At 40.7% G+C, this 23796-nt stretch overlaps 1 protein-coding gene across 2 annotated transcripts in view; it reads right to left on the bottom strand.

Moving 5' to 3' along the window:
- Positions 1-23489, bottom strand: part of LOC103177621 (B cell scaffold protein with ankyrin repeats 1) — a 183980-nt gene extending 160491 nt beyond the window's left edge. The window contains exons 1-3 of one of the 2 annotated variants that reach the window (XM_007891866.1): positions 23393-23489; positions 20837-21238; positions 4116-4243 (exon numbers count right to left, since the gene is read on the bottom strand). In XM_007891866.1, the coding sequence (XP_007890057.1) occupies positions 4116-4243; positions 20837-21238; positions 23393-23405 (543 nt within the window). In that variant the 5' untranslated portion in view covers positions 23406-23489. The remainder of the gene's footprint in view (positions 1-4115; positions 4244-20836; positions 21239-23392) is intronic. The other variant, XM_007891867.2, reaches the window with a different exon arrangement.
- Between the last annotated feature and the right edge of the window lie 307 nt (positions 23490-23796).

Genomic DNA, 23796 nt, shown 5'->3' with positions numbered 1-23796 from the left:
ACCACTGAGCTACAGGACTCCACTCGGATTGCAGAATTAGAAGGAGCTGAGTGGAAAAAATCCCAGTGACTGGTCTGCACCTCTGAGTCCTGCTAATGAGCCAGGCTGGGCTGTCATCAGTAATTCACAATTCAAAAAGAGAAGGGCGTTTCTGTTGGTGTCTGGACAGTAATCAGATAAAAGCAGATAAAATTGGTTGTTTCCCTTCTTGTCATCTGTGGGACATTGCTGCATGCAAATTGCATGTGATAAGTTGCTGTATCAAATGCGAGGATAATTGTTATTATCTTGTCCTATTTTTAACCTCTGTCCTTACTCTGAGAAGATGCTGTTCTTTGCTGGGGAATGGCTTAATGGATCAGGTCTGGCCTGTTCTCATCTAACAGGCACACTTTCTAACAATGGGCTATTGGAGAGGGATTAGCAATGGGAATCCCTATTGATTTCCTCACACTAGCCCAAATGCCACTGTGATTAATAATAGCAGCAGACAACTCGATACAATCCGAGGATCAGTCCTGGGAATTTCTGACTTTGTATGGTTATATTACACTAGACAATGGCTTTATCTGTTGTCCCATCAGGGAACAACAACAACAACAAAATTGCATTTATATAGCATTTCAGAACCGAGCTGGAGTCGGGGGGGAGGAGAAGGGAGGGGAGGGGAAGGGGGGTGACCGATGCTATGTACAGGTTATAAAGGTTAATCACAGGCACAGTATGTTACAGGGCAGAAACCCATCTGGGAAAACATTGATGAGTTATTATATCATCCCAAACCCTCATGTTACTAGCTTTGTAACATCACTGCAAACTGTGTGTTTTGCAATATTTATTGTGAAAAATATAAGTGCATATTGTAACTGAGGTGTCTAATGTTTTCTATTAGCGCTTATATAGATTAGAGATTACATAGAGAATCCATAGAGAATAGAAAGGACACAATGATTACTCAGCTGATATCATAACCAATAACAATGATGCTTCACCAGTTTGTAATTCTCTACCCTTCCATTAGTTTACAGTCTTGAAATGACACTGTCTGTTATTGTTTTAATATCTATTGTTAATTTTAAGGGTGTTTTTATTAGTTTCAAGTCTGGTTTCCTAGCAACAGTGGTTATTGATACAGAGCCAAACGCTCGTCTCTTCCATGCCTTTAATGTACTGGAAGATTCATGTTGTAATTGCTGGAAGCTTGTTGAGTTTCCAAAGTAACAAATGGCATCTTTTTTTCTCTGTGACCAGGACTCTCTTTGCCTCCTCATTTTCCTGGATCCCTCCGCTGTGTTCGACACAGTCTACCATCCTCCTTCACTGCCTCTCCTCCCTCATCCACCTTAGTGGGCCCGCACTCACATGGTTTGAGTCCTACTTAACCAACTGCCAACAATACATCTCGGCAAATGGTGTTTCCTCCCCCCCGCACCACCCAATCACCTGCAGGGTACCCAAGGCTCCATCCTTGGCCCCCTTCTTTTCCTTATCTACATGCTCCCTCTTGGTGATGTCATCCACAGACATGGGATCAACTTTCACATGTATGCAGATGAACACAAATCTATTTCTCCTCCTTCAGCTGTGACTCCCAATCCACTGATGTCCTGTCAGCTTGTTTGATGAACATCAAGGCCTGGATGAGCGAAAATTTCCTGCAGCTGAATGTTGGCAAGACAGAAGCCATACTCTTTGGCTCCCATCAATATCTTCTCTCCTGGTGGGTCTGAACTCCTCAACCTCCCCGGGCTCTCCCTCAGACTGACTGAACATGGGTGCAACTTAGGCGTCAGGTTCGATCCCTAGGTTTCCTTTCTACTGCACATCTGTTCCCTGACCAGGACTGCTTTTTTCCACCTCCGTCACATTGCACAACTCCTTCTGGAGCCGAAACCCCCTTCGTCACTTCCCGGCTGTTCTATTCTCATGCCCTCCTCACAGGTCTCCCCAGCTCCACTGTACACAAAATTCAATTAATTCAAAACTCCGCCGCCCAGATACTCACCCTCACAAAACTCCGTACCCCCATCACATCAGTCCTTGTCAGCTCCACTGGCTCTCAATTACAAAATGGACCCTCTCATTAGTTTTCAAATATCTTCATACCCTCGCACCTCCCTACCTATCCGATTTGCTTACCTCCCACTCCAGCACCCACTGTCTCCGCTCGGCTGATTCCGGACTCTTGTTCGTCCCTCGTCCCCTCCGCTCCATCGGTGACCATGCCTTTAACCACTATGTGGCACCCATCCTTGAAACTCTGGAATTCTCTCCCTCAATCCCTCCACCTTGCCCCCTCCCTCCAACTTTCAAATCCCACCTAAAGACCTTCCTTTTTGATCATGCTACAGTAACCTGCCCCTTCCCTCACACCCTGGTTTGGTGTCAGACTCCACCGCTGACAAGCACTCTGGGACGCTACCCTGCATGAAGGGTGCTATATAAATGCAAGTTGTTGTTGTTGAGTTGTAATCAACAGTCGACTCCGGGGAAATCACATACTTCAAATGTATTTTGTGGACCATAATAGAAATGGGGAGTGGGTGATCACAAGGCATTAATATTATCAAGCATTTTCCATTATTGCAAAGTACAATAGTGAGGGTTGACCATTCACAATGCAGCCTTCATCTAAGCCCAGAGCTAAGATTGCAGATTCAAATCTCTTAGTCTTCCCTGGCATTCCTTCTCCTGTGATACAATGCACTGTTTGTAGAAATAGATTTGCTTTGGTTTCTGCCCAATTTGTAACTTGTATGCACCCTGTGAAGTACTGACAGCTAATGTGCTCTGTGCTGTAATGTTACAACATCCACAATGAGTGTCTGGCATTGGACTATGTTATATGGAAAAACACGCACAGAGGCTTGTTTCCAGATGATAAAACATTGCAGGTTTCAGGTGAAATTTACAAACCTTTTGATTTTTGCTCATCCTTTTTAGGGGGGGTATCATCTTATCATTTGAAGGAATAGTGCCACATAGCACATTGCTAACTGTATTATAATAAACAATAATAATCCTTGCATTTGATATAGCACTTTTCATGTCTTCTAGACATCTCAAAGCGCTTCACAGAAATATACTGTAAAGTGAATTGACTGTATATTTGTGAGCGAAACACGCAGCCAATTGCAGACACCAGTGTCCCACAAACAGGTGTGGATTGAAGTGACCAATTTGTTATTGTTTTTTTTTGTTGAGAGATTATCAGGCGTGTGGAGTAAGGAAATTTGCCCAAGGTTTTTCCCCGCCGGGAATCAAGCCCATATCTCTTGCTTGTGAGGCAAGATCTCGAACCACTGAGTTACAGGACTATTACCTCTTTCAGTAAGGATTTCATTATCTTTCTTACCACCGATGTTAAGCTGACAGATCTATAGTTCCCTGGGCTTGTTGTATCTCCCTTTTTAAATATAGGTGTAACATTAGCTATCCTCCAGTCCTCTGGCACTACTTCCTTTTCTAATGAATTATTATGCGTGTAATAGTGCTTCTGCTATCTAGATTCTTTTAATATACGCGGATGCAATTCATCTGGACCAGGGATTTTATCCTCTCTGAGTTTGGTTAGTTTATTGATTATATTTCCCCTTTTATCTTAAATCTATTTATGCCATTTTTGATCTCTTCTTCTACTGTCGTGTCCATTTTTGTACATTGGACTGCAGAACATGGCCATTCACATCTCAAATGCTCCAAATATATATATATTTTAAAAGCTTAACATGTTCACCCAAATAACTTGCAAATAAATTTTACCAGAGTCAAGAAAGTCTTCAAAACTCACTAGGCTGCAAAGAGTAATCGACACGTTGCCAGGAAAGATGGGATAGGTCAGGAGATTGGGTTAATTTAAAAAGCAGCTTGATGGGGGACAGTAGGGTGGGGGTTTTTTTAGAAGGAAGAGATCATATTTTCATCCAAACCAATCTTGTAAATCAGTACCATGTGCGGTGTGAGATGTGCAATTTCCAATTTTGATTGGTCAATTAAATGCTTTGGTAAAACTACTGTACTTTAGCGAGTATCCTATATATTCATCAGTTCTGATTAACTGAGATTAATTTCATGCACTATTTTGGACAAAGTCAAGCCCTGGGAGGCTAACTTACTTTACATTGTATCCTGTTGGGAATCACCAATACAGATGAGCTAGCAGAATCTGATGATGCAGCTTCAACTGGATCGCTCAATCTCATCTCTTCAGGCAATGGACTGGGATCAGGCTTGACCAGTGAACCTAAATTTAAGTAAAAAGAATTAAGTACAAATGAGTGTGGCTTTCTGAATACAGTGCATGCATGTGTGTCATTGTCCAATCTCTGAAAAGAGTTTATTTAAGAGATTGAGTTAGTACTGTTAGGTTTTAGCTGTTCCCCTTCCCAACCCAAACCTGTACAAACACAAGGGGTTACATACTGTACCTTTGCCAGTTCTGTATGCCTGCACTTTTGTTCCATTTGTTGAACTGGGCAGAGATAAAGGGGGAAAGCCATAGCAAGCTACTACTATTAATCTTTCCCATAATGTCAATGATAAGAACTTAAATCATGATAGCCCAGAGTGACAGAGATCGAGGTTAACATCTAGGGAACTGCTTTTATAAAAAGGACATTGCTGCACATAAATTGTTTGCCACATTTGCCTGCAATAAAGTGATGTATGCATTGTAAGGATGATGATTATTATATTATCCTATTTTTAAACTATATCTTTAATCTTAGAAGATGCTTAGGAATGGTTTAACAGAGGGTGGCCCAATCTTTTGGCTGCTGAAGGTTGGATGCTCTATTTGAGAAATGTCCGTAAGCCGCATAAGCAATAGTTTTGTGTTTCTCTTCCAGCAACATAACATAACTATGTTTGCAAAGTCAAACAGTTTCACAAGGTAAAACAGCACAGTTTGCTTTTGTTCGAAGAATGCTAAGAATTAAGACATTATTTAAGGTCCAATATCCTCACAGCTCTCAGCAATCAAAATAGTATAATTTGGTAGATGTTACATTATGCAAAAGGATAATGTATTAAAACAATCCTTGGGTTTCATGACCTACCTTTTTGACCACACTTTCGGTTATCTTCCCCTCCTTCCCTACCCCCCCCCCCCCCCACCCCCATCCCACAGTTCCAAATCCCAGCGCAGGCGCCAAGCCAGTACTGTTAAACTCCTTGGGATGTCCTCCTTTCATGCAAGGCGCTATATAAATTTAAAGTTGTATTGTATTGGAACTTTCATGTCAGGAAGGCATCCCAAAGTGCATCACGGAATATAATGTAGTGGCGATTGTGAATGTGTAGGTGAACCCTATACAGGTAGCAGATAATTTACACAAAGTAATATCCCACAAATAGCCATGAAGTGAATGTCCAATTTTATTTGGGGGATTTGTTAGCCAGATCACTGGCGCAATGAATTCTTATTATCCATCTGAACCTTGGTTTAATGTTTCATCTGAAATGTTATTATCTTTCAGATGCCTGGTTGTTAACTGGTGATTTGTGGTAACTGTCTGGCTCAAATAACTGCTGTATTTGTCTAATAAACAGTCATTATACTTGACAGGATTTATTTGCGGAGCACTTTGAGACATTTCAGTGTGTTAAGGCACTCTAACTCCAAGTTCTTTATTTTCTTATGTGAACCATACCACCATTAAAATAATTTAACCTCATCTCAATTGATTCCTTTGAGAAGCAACATAATTAATATCTGGTTTTGAAAGGAATCGGAAGTTTTAGGGGTGATTAGATGATAAAGTATTTTACGGAACAGTATCTTACCTACAAAATGCACATCACCACATTTTCAAAGAATGTGGTGATACAGGCTACTTGGCCCAACCAGTCCGTGCCGGTGTTTATTCTCCACATGAGTTTTCACCCATTCCTTACTCCCTCCCATACCCTTCTATTCCCCTCTCCCTCATGTGAAGGTCTATATTCCACTTGAATGTATATTAGCAGCACATCCTATGAAATGCTTTGAGGCATCCTCTTGACATGAAAGGCACTATATCAAATGTAAGGATTATTATTATCTCGCTCTTCATATTAACATTAGAATTGGCATCTGTGGAAATCAATGGGTTGTTGGGTTCCACAGATACTATGGCTGAATTATGCTGAACTGCTGAAATGCTGTCAGAGTTAGGGAAGCATTTCTCAGTATTCTCTTCATGGAATTCTATCATTATTTATTTGACTGCTTCAGCAAAATAACTAGGTTGGAAAGAGTTCAGGAGTGCTAATCATGTATGGTTCTTTGAATAAAGCAGCTCAGTTGATTGAAAGGCCTGTTCAAACTCCACACTTCTTAATGTTCTTTAGTACAGTAAACCTACTCATCAAATAGTAGATCAATAAAGCAGGCATCTGGATAAGCCCTGCATCCCAGAAAAAGCTCTTAGAATACAAAAAGAATGCTCTCCATAGCATATCACTTTGCTAAGTTGCTGCATCAAGCTCAAAATTCTCGTCTTTCAGCACACCTTTTAATAATCATTAATAACAGTACCATCCTATAATACATCTGTCATGAATAAGACACTTCTTTTTTGTCTGATTCAAGGAGTGCAAATATGAAAATGAACAGAAAGTGCTCTGGTTCTTTTCAAGAACTACCAAAACTGTCTATTACATTAAGGCCAAGTTTAAATGTATTACTGGATAAGACTATGTGCATTTTGGGCCTTGAAAGTTTAAGCTATGTAACGTGACCTATCATGCTCACTTGATCCTTCTGATCCAGCCACTCTCTCTGCTCAGAGAAACCTGGCTGATATCATATCCCTCGCCCCATCATTGGTGAATGAGATTTCTGCCATTTGGCCACCATTCTCTGGAACTCCATAATAATAATGAATAATCTTTGCATTTGATATAATGCCTTATATCTGTAAAGCATTTTGCCAGGTCCTCCCAATATCAAAAATGCTGTATAAATGCTATTTTTGTTGATGAAACAGTATAATGCTGAGAAACCGCTTTTGGTATACATTTACATAGAAACAGGAACATTTAGAACCAGAAAAGGTTCTTGCAGTCCACCTGGACCTAAATTTAAAAAAGTAAAACAAATATTTCTTCACAACTTATTTCTTATATCTCTCAATTAAATTACAGTATTTGTCAAATAGCTTTGTGAATTCACTGACACAATCTGTTCTCCCTATTCTACATAAATTACCACTCATTATGTAAAATAATTCAATCTGAAATGTTTGTCTATCTTCAACAGCAACAATAACAACAATTTACATTAATATGTCGCCTTTCATGTCTCAAAGCAGTCCACACAGCTGTCTGAGAGCCCAAGTTGGAGGGAGCTGGAGCTCAAACAACATTACAATAATCTAAGATTCACAAGCACATACAGACAGGACAATTAACTGTAACAGACCAGATATTGTCATAAAGAATCAACTAGATTTAACAGTGATTCCGTCATTGTTAAGTGCTCTGAGATGCTACCTTGTGTGGAGGATGCTATATAAGTGCAAGTTGTTGTTGTATTGATGTGACTATCCTAAGTGAGTACAATGTGAAAAATAAGAGAAAATCAGGAAATATATCAATCTCCAAATTGAATGCGGATGTTGGTGGCAATATGAAACAAATATAGTACCTATAGCCATTGGTGCAACTGAGACTGTTAATAAGACTATTCAAAGGTGGTTTGACAAAATACCTGGTGAACAAATATCAACCTTAATGTAGCTATTATAGGAAGCTCAAATATATTAAGAAAAGTAACATCCATTCATATGTAAAGTGGCAGTGGTATTGATCTGGCTGACCCATCACTGAAAAACACTTAGAAATTACATCTACGGAGTGATTTACACTGTAATAACATAATCATAATAATTTAATAATATCCTTGCATTTGATATAGTGCCTTATTATATCATCGAGACATCTCAAAGTACTTTACAGCATATTCTGTGATGTGTTATGGCTGTTTTGTATTTTGTGGGCAATTGCAGAACCCATATGTGCACAGCGATATCTCACATACAGCCATTGAGTGAGTGACAAATTTTATTTGGGGGATTATTGGCCAGGACATTCGGATAAGCTCCCTTCTCTTTTCGAGATCTTTAACATCCACCTGAACAAACAGACAGGACCTCAGTTTAAAATCTCATCCGAAGGACGTCACCTCTGACAATGCAGCATACCCCAAGCACTGCATTGGAGTGTCATCTTAGACTATATGGGTTTTTNGACCCAACAAGGGCTTGAACACACAACCTTCAGACTCAGAGGCAAAAGTACTAACAACTGAGCCAGGCAGACACACAAATTATAAATTGCTCCCTGGTGCCATTGTGAAAATGGCATCATGAAAGTGCAATGTGCAGACCTTTCGATAGAAAACACTCATCCTTCTAGAATACCATCCCTATTCTTTTTCCATTACAGAATTAAGTTGTTTCTCAGACAAAATCAGTTTAGGTGGCAAATGTTTTACTTTAAAAAAAAGTAAAATTTATAAAAAAAGAATTCCAGTTGTTTGAAGTAGACCGAAGGGTTTCTTTCTCTCTCTGTCCTCACATACACATTTTCTGTTCTGAAAGAACAGACAACAACAAGATTACATTTGTACAGCGCCTTTCACGTCGGGGAGACGTCCCGAGGTGCTGAAAGTGACAAGCATCTGTCACTAGAATTATACTAATATTGGTCTGTTAAGTACTGGCTAAGTCTCAAATTTCCCCTCCTTGTCATGTGACAACCCTGTGATTTGCTGCTTATCAGTGAATACACATCCTGTGCAGAGCCTTCTTCCAATAAGAATTACAAGCACATACATTTGCTACCAAAGCCTGTACATTTACCAGCAAGCAGAAGATCACTTCTTAGTTTGATGCTTCCCTGGCAACTTGTCTAAGACTCATGCCCTACTAATCATTGCAGCAGCACGTTGATGCACTCATTCAATCCTATTTATATCTAGTTTTATATGAGGCCGAAGACAAATAATTGGTCATTTCATGTGATCATGGAGGAGAGCAGGTTAGTTGTTCATTCCAACAATCAACTGAGTGTTTGTGTGCAAATGGTATACCATTAATTGAAGATTGAGAGCAAGTGAAAGAGTTGAGAATGAACACGTTTGCAAATAAAGATGAGGCATTTAAACTCTATGGGGTAAAATTTGCAGTAGTTTGAAGCATTTTTTACCTTAGCAAACCTTTTTTTAAATATCTACCAAAATGTGGCATATCCCTCTCTGTGGTTTGTTCCTCTCCAGGTCCTCAGTTTGTTACTTTGCTCTCCCCACCCCATCCAAGTGAATTTATGTGAATTTTGGGCTCTATAGCCAGCTCTAATTTTTTTTAATCAAATTCAAGGGTGGTTTCCTATCCATATCAGCTATGGGCTGGAAAAGGGCAGAGTAGGACCTTGGGACATCCTCCTGACGTGAAAGGCGCTATACAAATGTAATTTTGTTGTTGTTGTTGAGTAAGGGATCTAGCATGGCACAGAACAAACACAATGTGCCAAATAGCTTTCTTCTGTACTTAAATGTTTCTGATTCAGTAGAAATGGGGTGAATATTGCTAGATATATTCTGAGACCAAAGCATTCCTGACAGATTGATGAAAACTAATGAACACAAACAACTTGGCCGTTTGCTGGTGTTTACCAATTCACCAGAAGTGTTGGTTTGTATAGTTAATGCAAAGTGTGTTGTGGCATGGGAGGTCTCATGACAAATTAAAATTCCCAAACCATTTGGTTTGTAATTAGTGAGACACATTTATTTATGTCTGAAATACCTACTATAAAAGAAATTATTCTTTAATGTGTAAATTAATATTTTATTGCCCAGAAAAATTGAAGTGCAGATTTTATGTAATCATTTCTAAAAACAAATAATCGGGACTTTATAAATAATTTGATATTGTTGTAGCTTACAGTGTAGCAATAGTGAAATTTACACTTTGTTTTCTTTCACCCCCCCTCCTACAACTAAAATGATTTAATAGCTTAGATGGCATTTACCTGAAACAGTTCTTTAAAGCGCTCATTACCCTCAGTGTGTGGCTCAATATTATGCTTTAACACCAAGATATTTATCAAACAGAGGTCAGCACAGTTAATCATGTAAAGCAGCCTGGAGCTGGGGCCGTTGTCAGGAACTCCCCCGCAATAAAAGATTGTACATACCTTAATAGAATCAAAATGAGTGCAGAGTCTGGGAGTTTCAATATCACTGATGCGACAATATGTTGAGTTTTCCATTTTCTTTGGAACTGCGTACTATATTGTCTGGAATTTACATGTGGCCCACTTATCTGCTGGGAATGTTTTTAGTCATTTTATTTTAAAAGCAGCCTTTTGTTACACAGTATAAGCCAGGCTTCCCCCATTAGCCTATCAGATGCACATTAATCGCCCCGCAACACTATCTCAAACATGAGTTGGGAGTTCTCCCATTGCTCTGGTAATATCCCCCCTGTCAATACAAATTCAACTAAGCGTGTTAAATTCAACTAAATATATTCAACTAGTCCTACTGCTATTTGCAGGATGTTACTGGGCTCTAATTAGCTGCCACATTTGATGATAGCAGTCACAGCACTTCAAAACAACTCATTGTTTTTAGATTTTGAGTGTGATACAGCACGTTATTAAATGCAAATATTATGAGAACACAATTTACATTGATCAATCATGTGTGACTTACATGTAACACCAAAGTCATTGTGTTTTGCAGGGATATAGATTTAGATCTTTGCACGAGTCTTACAAGTGGACCACTTAAAAAAAATCACAAAAATATTCTCAACCCAAACTCAGTTGTGCCTATTCTCTTACTTTCTTTGAAAATCATGCTCAGAATGTTAAACACCAAACATCAACTCAATACATCAAAGGCAACAATGCTAGATTTCTAATGAGTAAAAAATTCATCCATTATTTCAATGAGATAGCAGGCTTGAATAGATTCAATCTAATGAAGCCAAATAAGTCCATGGTTTCTATGTGCCAGTGTGCTAATTAAATTGAGTGATGCTGGGGCTGGAGAAAGGGATAGATTGTTCACTGTTTGCCCATTCCCTGGATCAATCACATCAATCAAGAGTTACATATGCCAAATGCCACACAAAACTTCTTTGCGTAGTCCATTTCCTATCTGCTAAAAGGTAACCTCAGGAGAAACCTTCTCTCCCACAGGCTTTTTGAGTGCAAACTGTTAAAAATGTAGGCTAAATGTGAGGGCAGTTTAGCCCTGGAGTTTGAACACTTTCTGGGATCTAGATTAAGATTCCTCAATGTTATTTTATTAGCTGTTTGGCAGAGATCTTAATTCCATCTGTTAAGATTGGAATTAGATCCAAATTAGGGATTGAGTTCTAATATGATTTCACTGTATCACCTGCTCCCTTTGTGAGATGTTAAAATGGGATATTAACTGAAGTTCCAACTGTCTGTTTAGATGGACATCAAAGTGTCTCCTGGTCTCCTGGCCAATTCTGCAGATTGATTAGTCATTTATTTCCTGGCTTTTCATAAATTCTTGCTGGGCTATCATTTTTACCAATTTAAGCAGTCACTACACTTCATAGTAATTACCCATATGAATTCCCTTGAATTGTGTAATTGTGATGTGTAATAAAAATGCAAGCACTTTCTTGTTTGAATTTTTTATAAGTTGTACTTCCCTTAAGTCTTAAATATCACTTATTCTCTATAGCATCCAAACAATGCACTTGTTTTCTACTCAGTGTATCTCGGTATACCTCGAACACTCAGGGTTCACCACTCTTTTTGCCTGTTGATATGTGCTGCTATTAGTATAGAATTAACAATGCATCTTATCAAAACATTGATGGATACATATTCTAGTGCAGGGATAGATAATCAATTAATACATCCCCTACAACTCATTATATACCCCAGGAAATAAAATAAATGCCAGTTGATATAATTTGGAACCTGGTAAAATATGTTCAAGTCATCATACTTTGGTCATTAGAAGCTAAGAAAAACTTCAATCTATCAAAAGCAGATAATTGCTCAAGAAAATCATTCATAACGCAATATGTAACCTATAAATTTACATGGAACTCCTCCAATCTCATCTCTCATGGCATGTCTAGACTGACTTGCACAGTACTGTAGTCTATTAATTATGGGTTAAATGAGGCTGTGTCACTTTCTCTAATGAAGGAGATCCACAATCCGGATTGAGAACTCATTTTGTTTAGACTGTGGAATTGCCTTTTAATTAAGAAACAGACATTGTTTTGACAAACAGAACTTAAACCAAACACAATATAATCATCCTGCCTACACTTCCAGTGTCACTCAGCCAGCTCACTTCCCTCTTTGATGGTTACACAATCATAGAATATTACAAAAGGAGGCCATTCGGTCCATTGTGCCTGTGCTAGCTCTTTGGAAGAACTACTCAATCAGTCCCACTTTTCCCCCATATCCTTGCAAATGTTTCCTTTTCACGTACCTATCCAATTCCCCTTTGAAAATTGTTATTGAATCTGCTTCCACCACCCATTCAAGCAGTGCATTCCAGACCGCAACAACTCTCTGTCTAAAAAAAAATTCTCCTCATCATCCCTCTGGTTCTTTTGTCAATAATCTCCAAATCTGTGTCGCCTGGTTACCGACCCACTTGCCAGTGGAAACAGTTTCTCTCTATCTACTTTATCAAAACCCCTTTATAATTTTGAACACCTCTATTAAATTTCCCCTTAACCTTCTCTGCTCTAAGAACAACAATGGTCAGAACAGCTTCTTTGTCCTTAGCTGTAGTTTTCAGTACTCTGCGTTAATAAAGTCAGAGAACAAACTGCTAACCGATTTGATCAGAATGCTGGTTCTCCATATATTGTTTATTTTCCATTCTGCTCCATTGAATACTTCTGCTATTTTACATTCCTAGCAGATTTAACTAGACTCATAAGGTTCACATACATTCTGCACAACAATCAAGTTATTATCCAAAGCACCTTTTATAATAATTGTTGCAGTTGATGTAGCTTTTATAATGTTGAAATGTCTCAAAGCACTTTACAGTAAGTAGGTTTGTCGGTATCCGCTGCATCAGATTTGTGCACAGGGATGTCTCAGATAAAGCTAAGAGGTCAATGATTAATTTATCTGCAGGATTGTTAGCCAGTCTTGTTTTCAGAGATGAGACAATTTCAATAGGAAATACAGTAAACACTACACAACAGATTAGATTTAACAATAGAAGAATCGATATATCCTAAATGACTCCCTGGGATTTCCATTCTTTGTACAGGAACACATGTATCACGCACTCCCAATAGATGAAATAATTATCCTTATATCTGATATAGTGCCCTGCACATCGGGAGGACGTTGCAAACCGTTTAACATGATACACTGTAAAGTGTAGAGACTGTGTAATTTGTAAGTGTAGTTTTTAGCAAAATGACAGCAGATCACAGTGCCTTTTCTACTTCTGCCTCCTAATGACACTGTAAACTCTGCAGCTTGTGTACTCTCACGCACCAAGCTCTGTGACCCCATCACTTCCACCCTCACCCTACTCCACTGGCTCCCCATCCCCCAGAGGATCGAGTTCAAGATCCTCATCCTCATCTTTAAGGCCATCCATGGTCTTGCCCCCTCCTACCTCTCTGACCTGCTGACACCCTACCAACCTGCCCGCTCCCTCCGTTCATCGGGCTCCGGTCTGCTCCATGTCTCCTGCCCTACCCGCCCTACCATCGGTGACCAGGCTTTCAGCTTTCTGCCCCCACACTCTGGAACTCCATCCCATGGTCCCTTCGGCTCGCTTCCTTCCTTGCCTCCTTCAAGGCTCGTTTCAAGACCCTTCTCTTCGACCGTGCCTTTGGTCTCCCTCCCACCTCCCTCCCACCTCTGCCTTCCCTCATCCCTACACCACCCCTCCCCCATGCCTGGGCCCCGACACCTGACTGTTCAGCGCTTTGGGAAGTCCTCTCGGCGTGAAAGGTGCTCTATAAATGTAATTTTGTTGTTGTTGTTGTTGTTGTAAAGCACTTGCAAATCTGAAATGATCCTGAGTAAACCTCCAGTAATGTACCCTAACCCCAACCTTAGTGAAGCATCCCTTAACTGAATCAATGAAAATGTTTCCATTGCTCGAACACATATCCTGGATGCCTTTTTGGGCATAATGACCAATTATTGGTGAATTGCTCAAAATTTGAGGTAGTTTTATGCTTTAGTCTCAGGTTTATTAGGACTGTCCAAAGCCATTTCAGATCCCTTATAGCCAATGGAAAGGAAGTTAGCAGTGTGACTTTAAATTCTGGATCCAGATATATTAAAGTAAATGTCTGCAACATACCAGCTTATGTTATATAGGAACTGAAGGAATTAAATGTACTGAAAACATTTGTGCCAGCTGGCAAACATCCTCATGAAAATGAGAAAAGAAATCGTAGACCATCTGTTTAACATTCTAGGCCACAATTCAGGAGCTCGACCAAGCTCCTGGGTGGGATGCGTGGAATTCTCAGTTTGGTTTGAATACCCTTAAGCATGGTAATGGGTTTCCACATGTATTAAGAGTCCTGTAGCTCAGTGGTTAGAGCACTCGCTTTGCAAGTGAGAGACCTGAGTTCAATTCCAGGCAGGGCGAAACCTTGGGCAAGTTTCCTTACTCCACACGCCTGATAATAATCCCTCCAAAAAACAAAACAATAATAAATTGGTCATTTTCAATCTACGACTGTTTGTGGGACATTGCTGTGCGCAATTGGCTGCCGCGTTCACCCACAAATATACAGTCAATTCACTTTACAGTATATTCTGTGAAGCGCTTTGGGACGTCCTCCCAACGTGAAAAGCGCTATATTAAATGCAAGGATTATTATTATTATTAGGCACCTGGCTGACCCCCAAACCAAACTGAGAATTCTATGCATCCCAGCCACAGCTGGAAATCCTAGAGATAGATTGTTGGAATCGAATGTCCCTTATTTCCCTGGAGGGATCCATCCTGCTTACCTAATTGCAGAAAGTATTAACAACAACAACAACAACAACAAGATTCCATTTATAGAGCGCCTTTCACGTCAGGAGGACGTCCCAAGGCGCTGCACAGTTGGGTCATGACCCGAGCAGGGGGGAAATGGTCAGGGTGAGGGGAGGGAAGGGAGGAGAGAGGAGGGGGGAAATGGTCAGGGTGAGGGGAGGGAAGGGAGGGAGCGAGGAGGAGGAAGAGAGTCGAGAGGGGAGCTGAAGGCACGGTCAAAGAGAAAGGTTTTGAGACCGGCCTTGAAGGAGGAAAGGGAGGAAGCGGCGAAGGCACTGGGGGATGGAGTTCCAGAGCCTGGGGGCTGAGAGGCTGAAGGCCCGACCACCGATAGTAGGGCGGTTGGGCGGGGGACGTGGCGCAGACCGGAGCCAGAGGAACGGAGGGTACGGGCAGGTAGGTAGGGGGATAGTAGGTTGGAGAGGTAGGAGGGAGCAAGGCCGTGAATGGCCTTGTAGGTGAGGATGAGGATCTTGAATTCGATCCTCTGGGGGATGGGGAGCCAGTGGAGGCGAGCGAGGGTGGGAGTGATGTGGTCCCGAAGCCTGGTGCGGGACAGTACACGAGCTGCAGAGTTCTGAATGACCTGCAGCTTGTGGAGGGAGGTGCCGGGAAGGCCGGCGAGGAGAGAGTTCCCATAGTCCAGCCTTGAGGTGACAAAGGCGTGAACCAGGGTTTCAGCGGCGTGAGGGGTGAGGTAGTGCCGTAATCTGGCGATATTCCGGAGGTGATGGAAGGCGGTGCCAGTTGTGGTGCGGATGTGAGGGAGAAAGGACAGCTCAGGGTCGAACAAAACGCCGAGGTTCCTGACTGGCTTTGAGAGGTGGAGAGTGCAGCCTTGGATGCTGATGGTGTCAGCGCCTGAGGTGCGGAGGCGCTGACGTGAGCCAATCAGGAGGGCCTCGGTTTTTCGCACGTTGAGCTGAAGAAAGTTGTCTCTCGTCCAGGACTCGATGTCGGACAAGCAGGCTGTCAGGACATCGGTGGTCGTGGAGTTGAGAGTAGAGGAGGAAAGGTAGAGTTGGGTGTCATCCGCATACATGTGGAAGTTAACCCCATGTTTGCGGATGATGTCACCAAGGGGGAGCATATAGAGGGTGAAGAGGAGGGGACCGAGGACAGAGCCCTGAGGGACACCACATGAGACAGTACGGGGGGTGGAGGAGAAGCCATTCGTTGAGACGAAGTGAAGACGGTGGGAAAGGTAAGAGCTAAACCATTCAAGGACAGTGCCTTGAAGGTTGAGGTGGGAGGACAAGCACAGGCTGGCAAGAGCCAAGGCTTGGGGACCCCAGAGTGTGCTTTGGGGTAAGTGCTGAAGTCTAACCAGATAAAACTGCATAGCTTGATATTGCTGTCTGTCAAGCCTTCTCACTGCTTGTCCAGCTACGACCACCCTACCCATTAGGGTTTTGGCTTGCAGGGTTAACAGGAGCGGAGTGAGATGACTCCGTGCCCCCAGTGACTGGTCTACCCTTCCAGGTTCTGCTGATGAGCCAGGCTGGGCTGAGCTATCATCAGCAGTGCCCTGGAATACTGCGGAGCTGCCTGGCTCAGGAACTGGACTACTGAGACCAAGGCTGGCTTGATTCCGACATTCTGTTCCCAGGCATGTCACCTTGGAGCCAGTTCAGCTCCCACCCCCGCTTAACCCACCCCCCATCTGGCCAAGGAGGATAGAAATTTCTTCTTAAACACATTGATACTTTCCGTTCAACCACAGATTCTCGTAGTGAGCTCCCACCACTCTCTGCGCAAAGAATTTCCTCCTAAATTCTCTTTGAGATCCATTCTTGATTAACTTACATTTATTCCACCTTGTTTTGGACTCACCATCAAGCGGCATTCATTAATTCCAGGCTTTACTACTCTAATTCCCTCCTTGCCAGATTACCCAACTCTTCCCTTCCACAAGCTGCAGATTATTCAGAAATCTGCAGCTTGTGTCCTCTCCCACACTAAACTTTATGAGCTTATCACCCCCATGCTTGCCTAGATTCTCTGACTCCCCATCCCCAGATGATCAAATTCAACATTCTCCTCTTCAATATATATATATATGTACATGTATGTATGCAACAGTCCGATTTCAATCATCTCATCTCCAAAGAGAGAAAATCCCTTACCTGTCCAATGTTTCTTAGCAGCCAAATTCACATGATTTACTGTAAAGTGAAGTGACTGTGAATATTGTAGATGAACTATAGATGGTATATTACCGCATATATACAGCATATGTACGAGTGATTTCAAGGCAGCAATCTAACTTTAGGATCAACCAACCTTTTCTTTCACATTTTTCTGTTGCTGTCAGAGCTCTTTGATTACAAACTGTCTTTTAATCACACAAGGGAACCATTAGCCTCGATTCACTCAATTACATCTGATTTGCCTAAAACTACAGGAAAAAATATTTCCTAGTAATTTGCTATGTCCAATTATAAGAAAGTGTTAGCTCTATAAACTCCATATATTAATTTAAGAACAAGCTTATTTAACTTTCTTGCCTTTCTTCCTCCTGATATAAAAGGAACTATATATGTGGAGTCCTGTAGCTCAGTGGTTAGAGCACTCGCTTTGCAAGCGAGAGACTTGGGTTCGAGTCCGGGCAGGACGAAACCTTGGGCAAGTTTTCTTACTCCACACGCCTGATAATAATCCCTCAAAAAAAATAATAATAAATTGGTCATTTCAATCCACGACTGCTTGTGGTACATTGCTGTGCGCAATTCGCTGCCGCATTTTGCCCACAAATATACAGTCAATTCACTTTACAGTCTATTCTGTGAAGCGTTTTGAGACATCTAGAAGACGTGAAAAGCGCTATATCAAATGCAAGGATTGTTATTATTATATCAAATGCACAGATTATTGCTATTGATGACAACAAAAACCTTTGGTTCTACAATAGATTGCAGAGCTGCTGCTGGAGCTTCCTTTCCCGATCGCTATCTAAACATCCCAACATGCTCCCCACCCCTTGCCAGAGGATACATGTGTATAGATGTTTGGTTAGGATTTGCCTTCCTCCCCTCCCCAGACACCCAACCACCCATCACAGCTGAATAACCTACCAACTTTCACTGTCAAGGCTCACACATACATGCTGCCCATTTGGGCAAAGTACCAAATATAATAACCTACAGTAACGCAGGAACAGGAAAAGGAAATTGTTGCCTCCAGTGGAGGAGAAAAGTTGGCTGAAAAAGGAAAATGTATTCCTCACCTGAATTGGATTTACACAATTTGCCTCCATATGTGGCTCTGATGAATTATTCAGCCCAAACCACAGTGGAGTTAATCCTGTACTCAATGACACATCACTGAATACAATTGAAAAGTAGAATTACTGGTAACAATAATCACAATGTAATAATCTAAGATGTTTACAGCATGCATATTAATCTTGGGAACAAAAAACAAGTTATTTAGAGCTCTGCACTGGACCTTAAGATAAAACATAACAATAGAGGGCAAGCGGATTGACTTCACCCAACTTTTGTTTCAGATATTCTGCTTCAATTTTGTTCATTGGTTTTATTTTGCCTGAGAGTCCTGGTATGTACTGCCAATGTGAATCTGTCAGTGTGTCACTGATATATGGTGAGATCTGTATGGTAAGAAGCATAATAACAGTAAGAGAATATAAAGTCTTTTTCATCTGAACCATGAAACATCTGAACACTTATGAACATTGTTATAACCAGAAATGTGAGTGAATTCAGATCTTCCTGTCTCTATCCATGTTCGACCTTATTTTTATGTATACTTTAATAATAAGAATGCTCCTTGCATTTGATGTAGTGCCTTATCACATCATCTAAATATCTCAAAGTGTTTCACAGAATTTATTGTAAAGACCAGTGATTGTGTATTTGTAACACAGCAGCCAATTCATACTGAACAATGTCTGACAAATAGCTAATAGCTCTACAGCTGAGTAAATACAGAATCTGAAGTTACCAACAATACAGATGAAAATTGTTACCTGTGATATGTCAATTAATGACTTCTGTATGTATGTGAATGTATGGACAGGATTTGGTAAGGCAGTCGAGGGCTTAGACATTGAGGAATGTAAGTTATTTGGCTATGGAGTGAGGGGATTAAACTGCCGAACCAAGTCCTGTGAGGTGATAATCAGATTTAAGATACAATCTGGTGAACTGGCAATGTTTCAATGTTTCGATCCACAGGCCAGCGACAGTATGGCCTGGTAGCGTGCTAACCATTGTGACAGACTGACAGGAAGGGGTCTATGTACAGAGTCTCTATTCATCCACTGGGCTCCCTGGGCGCATTTATCATCAATGAGCTTGCATTTGATGTAGTGCCTTATGACATCATCTAAATATCTCAAAACATTTCACAGAATTTATTGCAAAGACCAGTGATTGTGTATTTGTAGCACAGCAGCCAATTCATGCTTAACAATGTCCCACACACAGTTATGAAGTGAATGACTAATTTTCAATTCCTATGTCAGGATTTTGAGCTCATTGACACTCCAATGTAGTGCTGGAGAGTGTTGTATTGTTGGAGGTGCCATCGTTCATGTGAGATGTTAAATCAATAATTATTATCATAATTATCATTAGTGACTAAATTGAGAAATAACCAGAAGAAAAGAATAACAATTTCCACAACAACCTGCATTAATATTGTGCTCTTCGCTCGAGTAGCACCTCAGAGCGCTTAAACAGCAATGTGGTTTGACAATGTGGAAAGAGGAGAAAACAAGAGATATGCAAAAGACCCGAGTTAGCTTAGTGAAGGCAGCGGGTAGTGGAGTGGAATTGAGAAGGGAATTGAGAATTTTTTTTGTATAGTCAGTTGTTAATTCACAATATTATACCATAGATGGCTATTGAAGATAAGTCCATTACAGAATTTAAAAGGGAATTGAATGAATACATTAGCAAAAATATACCAAACGGGAATGGGAAATGGGAAGAGAGCAGATAGCTCCTATGTGGGAGCTCACACCAGCACAGATGCAAAAGGGCTGAATGGCTTTCTTTGTGCTGTAAATTGTTTATGATTTCCATAAAGACAAGAAACAGAGTTCCTCTTGCAAGCTGAATGGTGGTGTAAAGCAGTCATGTGACATTAAGCAGTGCTGCCAAGGTTATGTGTCTTGATTCAGATGCTTTGGAAGTTAGCCCAATCAAATAGAGGTCCAGCATACATAGATCACTGAAAATAGTACTTTTCGTGTATGGCATTTCCCATTATAAACATGCAATAAAAAGATTGCTATTTTTAAAAATTGCCATATGATAGAGTCTGGGATGTATTTTTGTCAGTTTGATCCTCTAATGTTTCTCCAGATATGATATCCCTTTCAGAGGTTACTATGCTTGCCAACTTGAATGACTTGACAACTCTGAGACGCTACCCTGCGTGAGGGGCGTGATATAAATGCAAGTTGTCATTGATCAATTTTTACCTTGAAGATTGTTGAGTACACTGGGAAAAATTCCCTTTGCTTTACGAATCGTATCATCTGATCTTTAACATCTAACTGAACAGGCAAATAGAACTTCAGTTTCACGTCTCATCTGAAGGACAGTACATCTGCAATGCCACACACCCCCAGCACTGCATTGGTGTGTCAGTCTGGACTATGAACTTAAAGTCCCAATGTGGGGTTGAACCCACATCCTCCTGACTCAGAGGCGAGAGTGCTATGAACTGAGCCAGGCTGACAGTAAACTTAATATGAGCAGTTTTACTAATCCAATTGCGAATGTGGTGTATGGATGTATCACTACTATGAAGGTAATACAGTTGAGGTTGTGACTTTACCTGGTTTGATAATGCTGGTGACAGCAGCCAAGTACTCCTGAGGATCCTGCTCACTGGAGATCTCACAGTACCCTCTCTCTGCACATATCAGCTCATATAGTTTGTCTGAGCTCACCACACCACACCGCAGGATTACCACATTGTCAGGAGGCTGAAAAATCTTGCCGAGGTGGATTCTCATTGATGTAGTCAATCCAGTCAGTAAACCATTGGTCAGTATAAGTAATTTACATTTGTAACTGGCTAGCTGTGGTGCAGCACTCTTCAGCTCCTTAGCATTTGTTATTTTATAACAGTGGAGACTGTTCTGATTGAAATGCTCTGAGAAAATCTGCACAAGGTATCTTCCCCACTCCTCGGCCTCTTCTTCATGCAGAATCAGTAGGTCTGTGCTGTGATCTTCTTTAATGAAAAATAAAGTGTAATTATTTGCGTTTAGCATAAAGTAAATGGGGACAAACATGAAGGTTGTTTAATGTGCTTATGAGGCATATTGGTTAGCACGCTCGCCTCGCAAGTGAGAGGACCCAGGTTCGATTCCTGGGTTGGGTGAAACCTTAGGCAAGTTTCCTTACTCCACACGCCTCTGTTTACCTAGCAGGAAGTAGGAACCTAGTTGTTAGTCGATAGGCAGATCGTTTTTCTGGGGGTAATAATCCCTACAAAAAAAATAAAAATAATAATAATAATAATTTGGTCACTCAATCCACAACTGTTTAGGGACACTGCTGTGCACAATTGACTGCTGCATTTAGCCCACAAAGCATGCAGTCAATTCACTTTACAGTATATTCTGTGAAGCGCTTTGAGACGTCTAGAAGATATGAAAACTGCTATATCAAATGCAAGGATTATTACTATTATTATTATTTTTTGATGTAGCACCTTATCACGTCTTTGAGACATCTCAAAGCGTTTCACAGGATATACTCTAAAGTGAATTGACTGTGTATTTTGTGGACAAAATGAGTAACCAATTGCACACAGCAGTGTCCAACAAATAGTTATGGATTGAGTGACCAAATTTTTTTTAAGATCATTGCCTCCGGAAAAGCGATCCGCCAAGCGACTAACTGCAGTGTTCCCACTTACCGCGAGGTAAGCAGAAACCTGTGGAGTAAGAAAACTTGCCTAAGGAATCAAACCCAGGTTCTCTCGATTGCGAGGCGAATGTTCTAACCAATACGCCACAGGACCCCACCATAAACAGCAATGAGATGATAAGGCAGCTAATTTGAAATGTAGATAAACTTAAAGAAATAAGGAATAAATTCTAGTGTGTAATCTGACCTGTGGTAACACGGCAGGAGGTGTTTTTGAAAGCAGAGAGCAAGGCTTCACATTCAATTGGAAGTCAATTTCAGCTCCATAACAAACTCCACCAAAATAACCCAACATTGCAGGAAAGCTTCTGTCACTGACAAAACTGACTTCCAGCAAAGCAACAGCCTTGTTTGGGATAGATTTTAAGCATTTAGCTGTTTTAGAATCATAGAAGTTGGTGCACAAAAGCAGGTCTTCCAGCCCATCAAGAGTTAAGTCTGGTTCCAATGGTCTGCATTTTATAGCGCCCTTCACATGGGGTAGCTCCTCGGAACTCTTAACAGTGGCAAAGCTTTACGCTGAGCCGGGGGAGGGAATATACAGATATATTCATGTTTTAAATAAAGGCATAGTAGCAATATAACATATTATATATACCATATATATTGCCTTCAAAGCCTGTAGTGAACAAACTCTGGCTACACCTTAACACACACTCTGGGATCCCCAAGCCTTCGCTCTCGCCAATCTGCATTTAATACTCTCCTGAATTAGGTAAACAGGATGCACAGCTCAGGTGCCCAGTCAGCACTTTGAAAATCCTCCTAAATGTTATAGGCCCTATATAAATGTATATTGTATTTACTCTCATCCCAATTCCATGTTCTTTCCTGGAACTTTGGTATCTTCCAAAAAATCATTGCCCTGGTTTATAATGTACATGACATGTAATACGGTGTCTTGCCACTTCCAACACTAATTGTTGGATGTGGCAATTTCTGAAGTCTGCCTCAACAAGAATGCGAGTAACGGACTGACTTCACAATTCCATCACAAATAATGATCAAAATTATGCAATGTAACATAAAGAGATTGTTGACATTCCTGTGTATCATCAATGAATATTTTGGTTTTCTATCTTGGTTCACAGAGTGAAATTTACCCTCAGAACTACAATGTTACATTATCTTTGTTCGTAGAAGTACAATAAATTAAATTGTGTTTTATTATAAGTACACCTAACCATTTCTTATGGAGTCCCTTGGGCTTCATTTTACACAGAAATGCATTTATCCTGTTGATAAAATCTGTAGCAGCAAATAATGCTGGACTGATCTGAAATCAAACCGATAAGCACATTCAATAAAAATAAGAATTAATTTCCCCTGAGTGTTGCATTGGTCTGAGATACACTAATAATGCCCATTATTGAGGGTAAACAGTCAGAGAAAATATGAAAACAAATTGGAACAACATTCACTAACCCAACAAATCTAAAGATTATAGACCTACCTGAACGCTTCATGTTATAGTGCCTCTTCGAAAGCAACACTTGCTTTTCTGCAGAAGAGCTAAGTATGATATCCTCTGGCAGCTTAAAGCACAGTATAAAGAGGAAGTTGGTCTCAGCAGGTTCTGTTTATTTGTAAAAATTTGTATAACTCGCATTTCCTGATCTATAATTACAGGCCAATAGCTGCATTCTCTAAAGCACAATATAGTGTAAGGTGCTGAGTTAGTGAGTATTTGAGTTGTATTAAACTCTGCTTTTTCCTGTCTATTGTAGAACAAAGAGCACAAATATTTGCTTCAGTAAGAGTTCTTGCACTTACTTGGCTTCTTACCGTAAGTGAACATTGTTCTCAGCTAAAAGCTGTTTGATGTTTAAAAGGGAAAAGAAAAACAATTTAGTTTAA

The sequence above is a fragment of the Callorhinchus milii genome, unplaced genomic scaffold (genome assembly GCF_018977255.1).
Source record: "Callorhinchus milii isolate IMCB2004 unplaced genomic scaffold, IMCB_Cmil_1.0 Scaffold1, whole genome shotgun sequence".
In the NCBI taxonomy this organism is placed as follows: domain Eukaryota; kingdom Metazoa; phylum Chordata; class Chondrichthyes; order Chimaeriformes; family Callorhinchidae; genus Callorhinchus; species Callorhinchus milii.
This window is presented reverse-complemented; position numbering and strand designations above follow the sequence as displayed.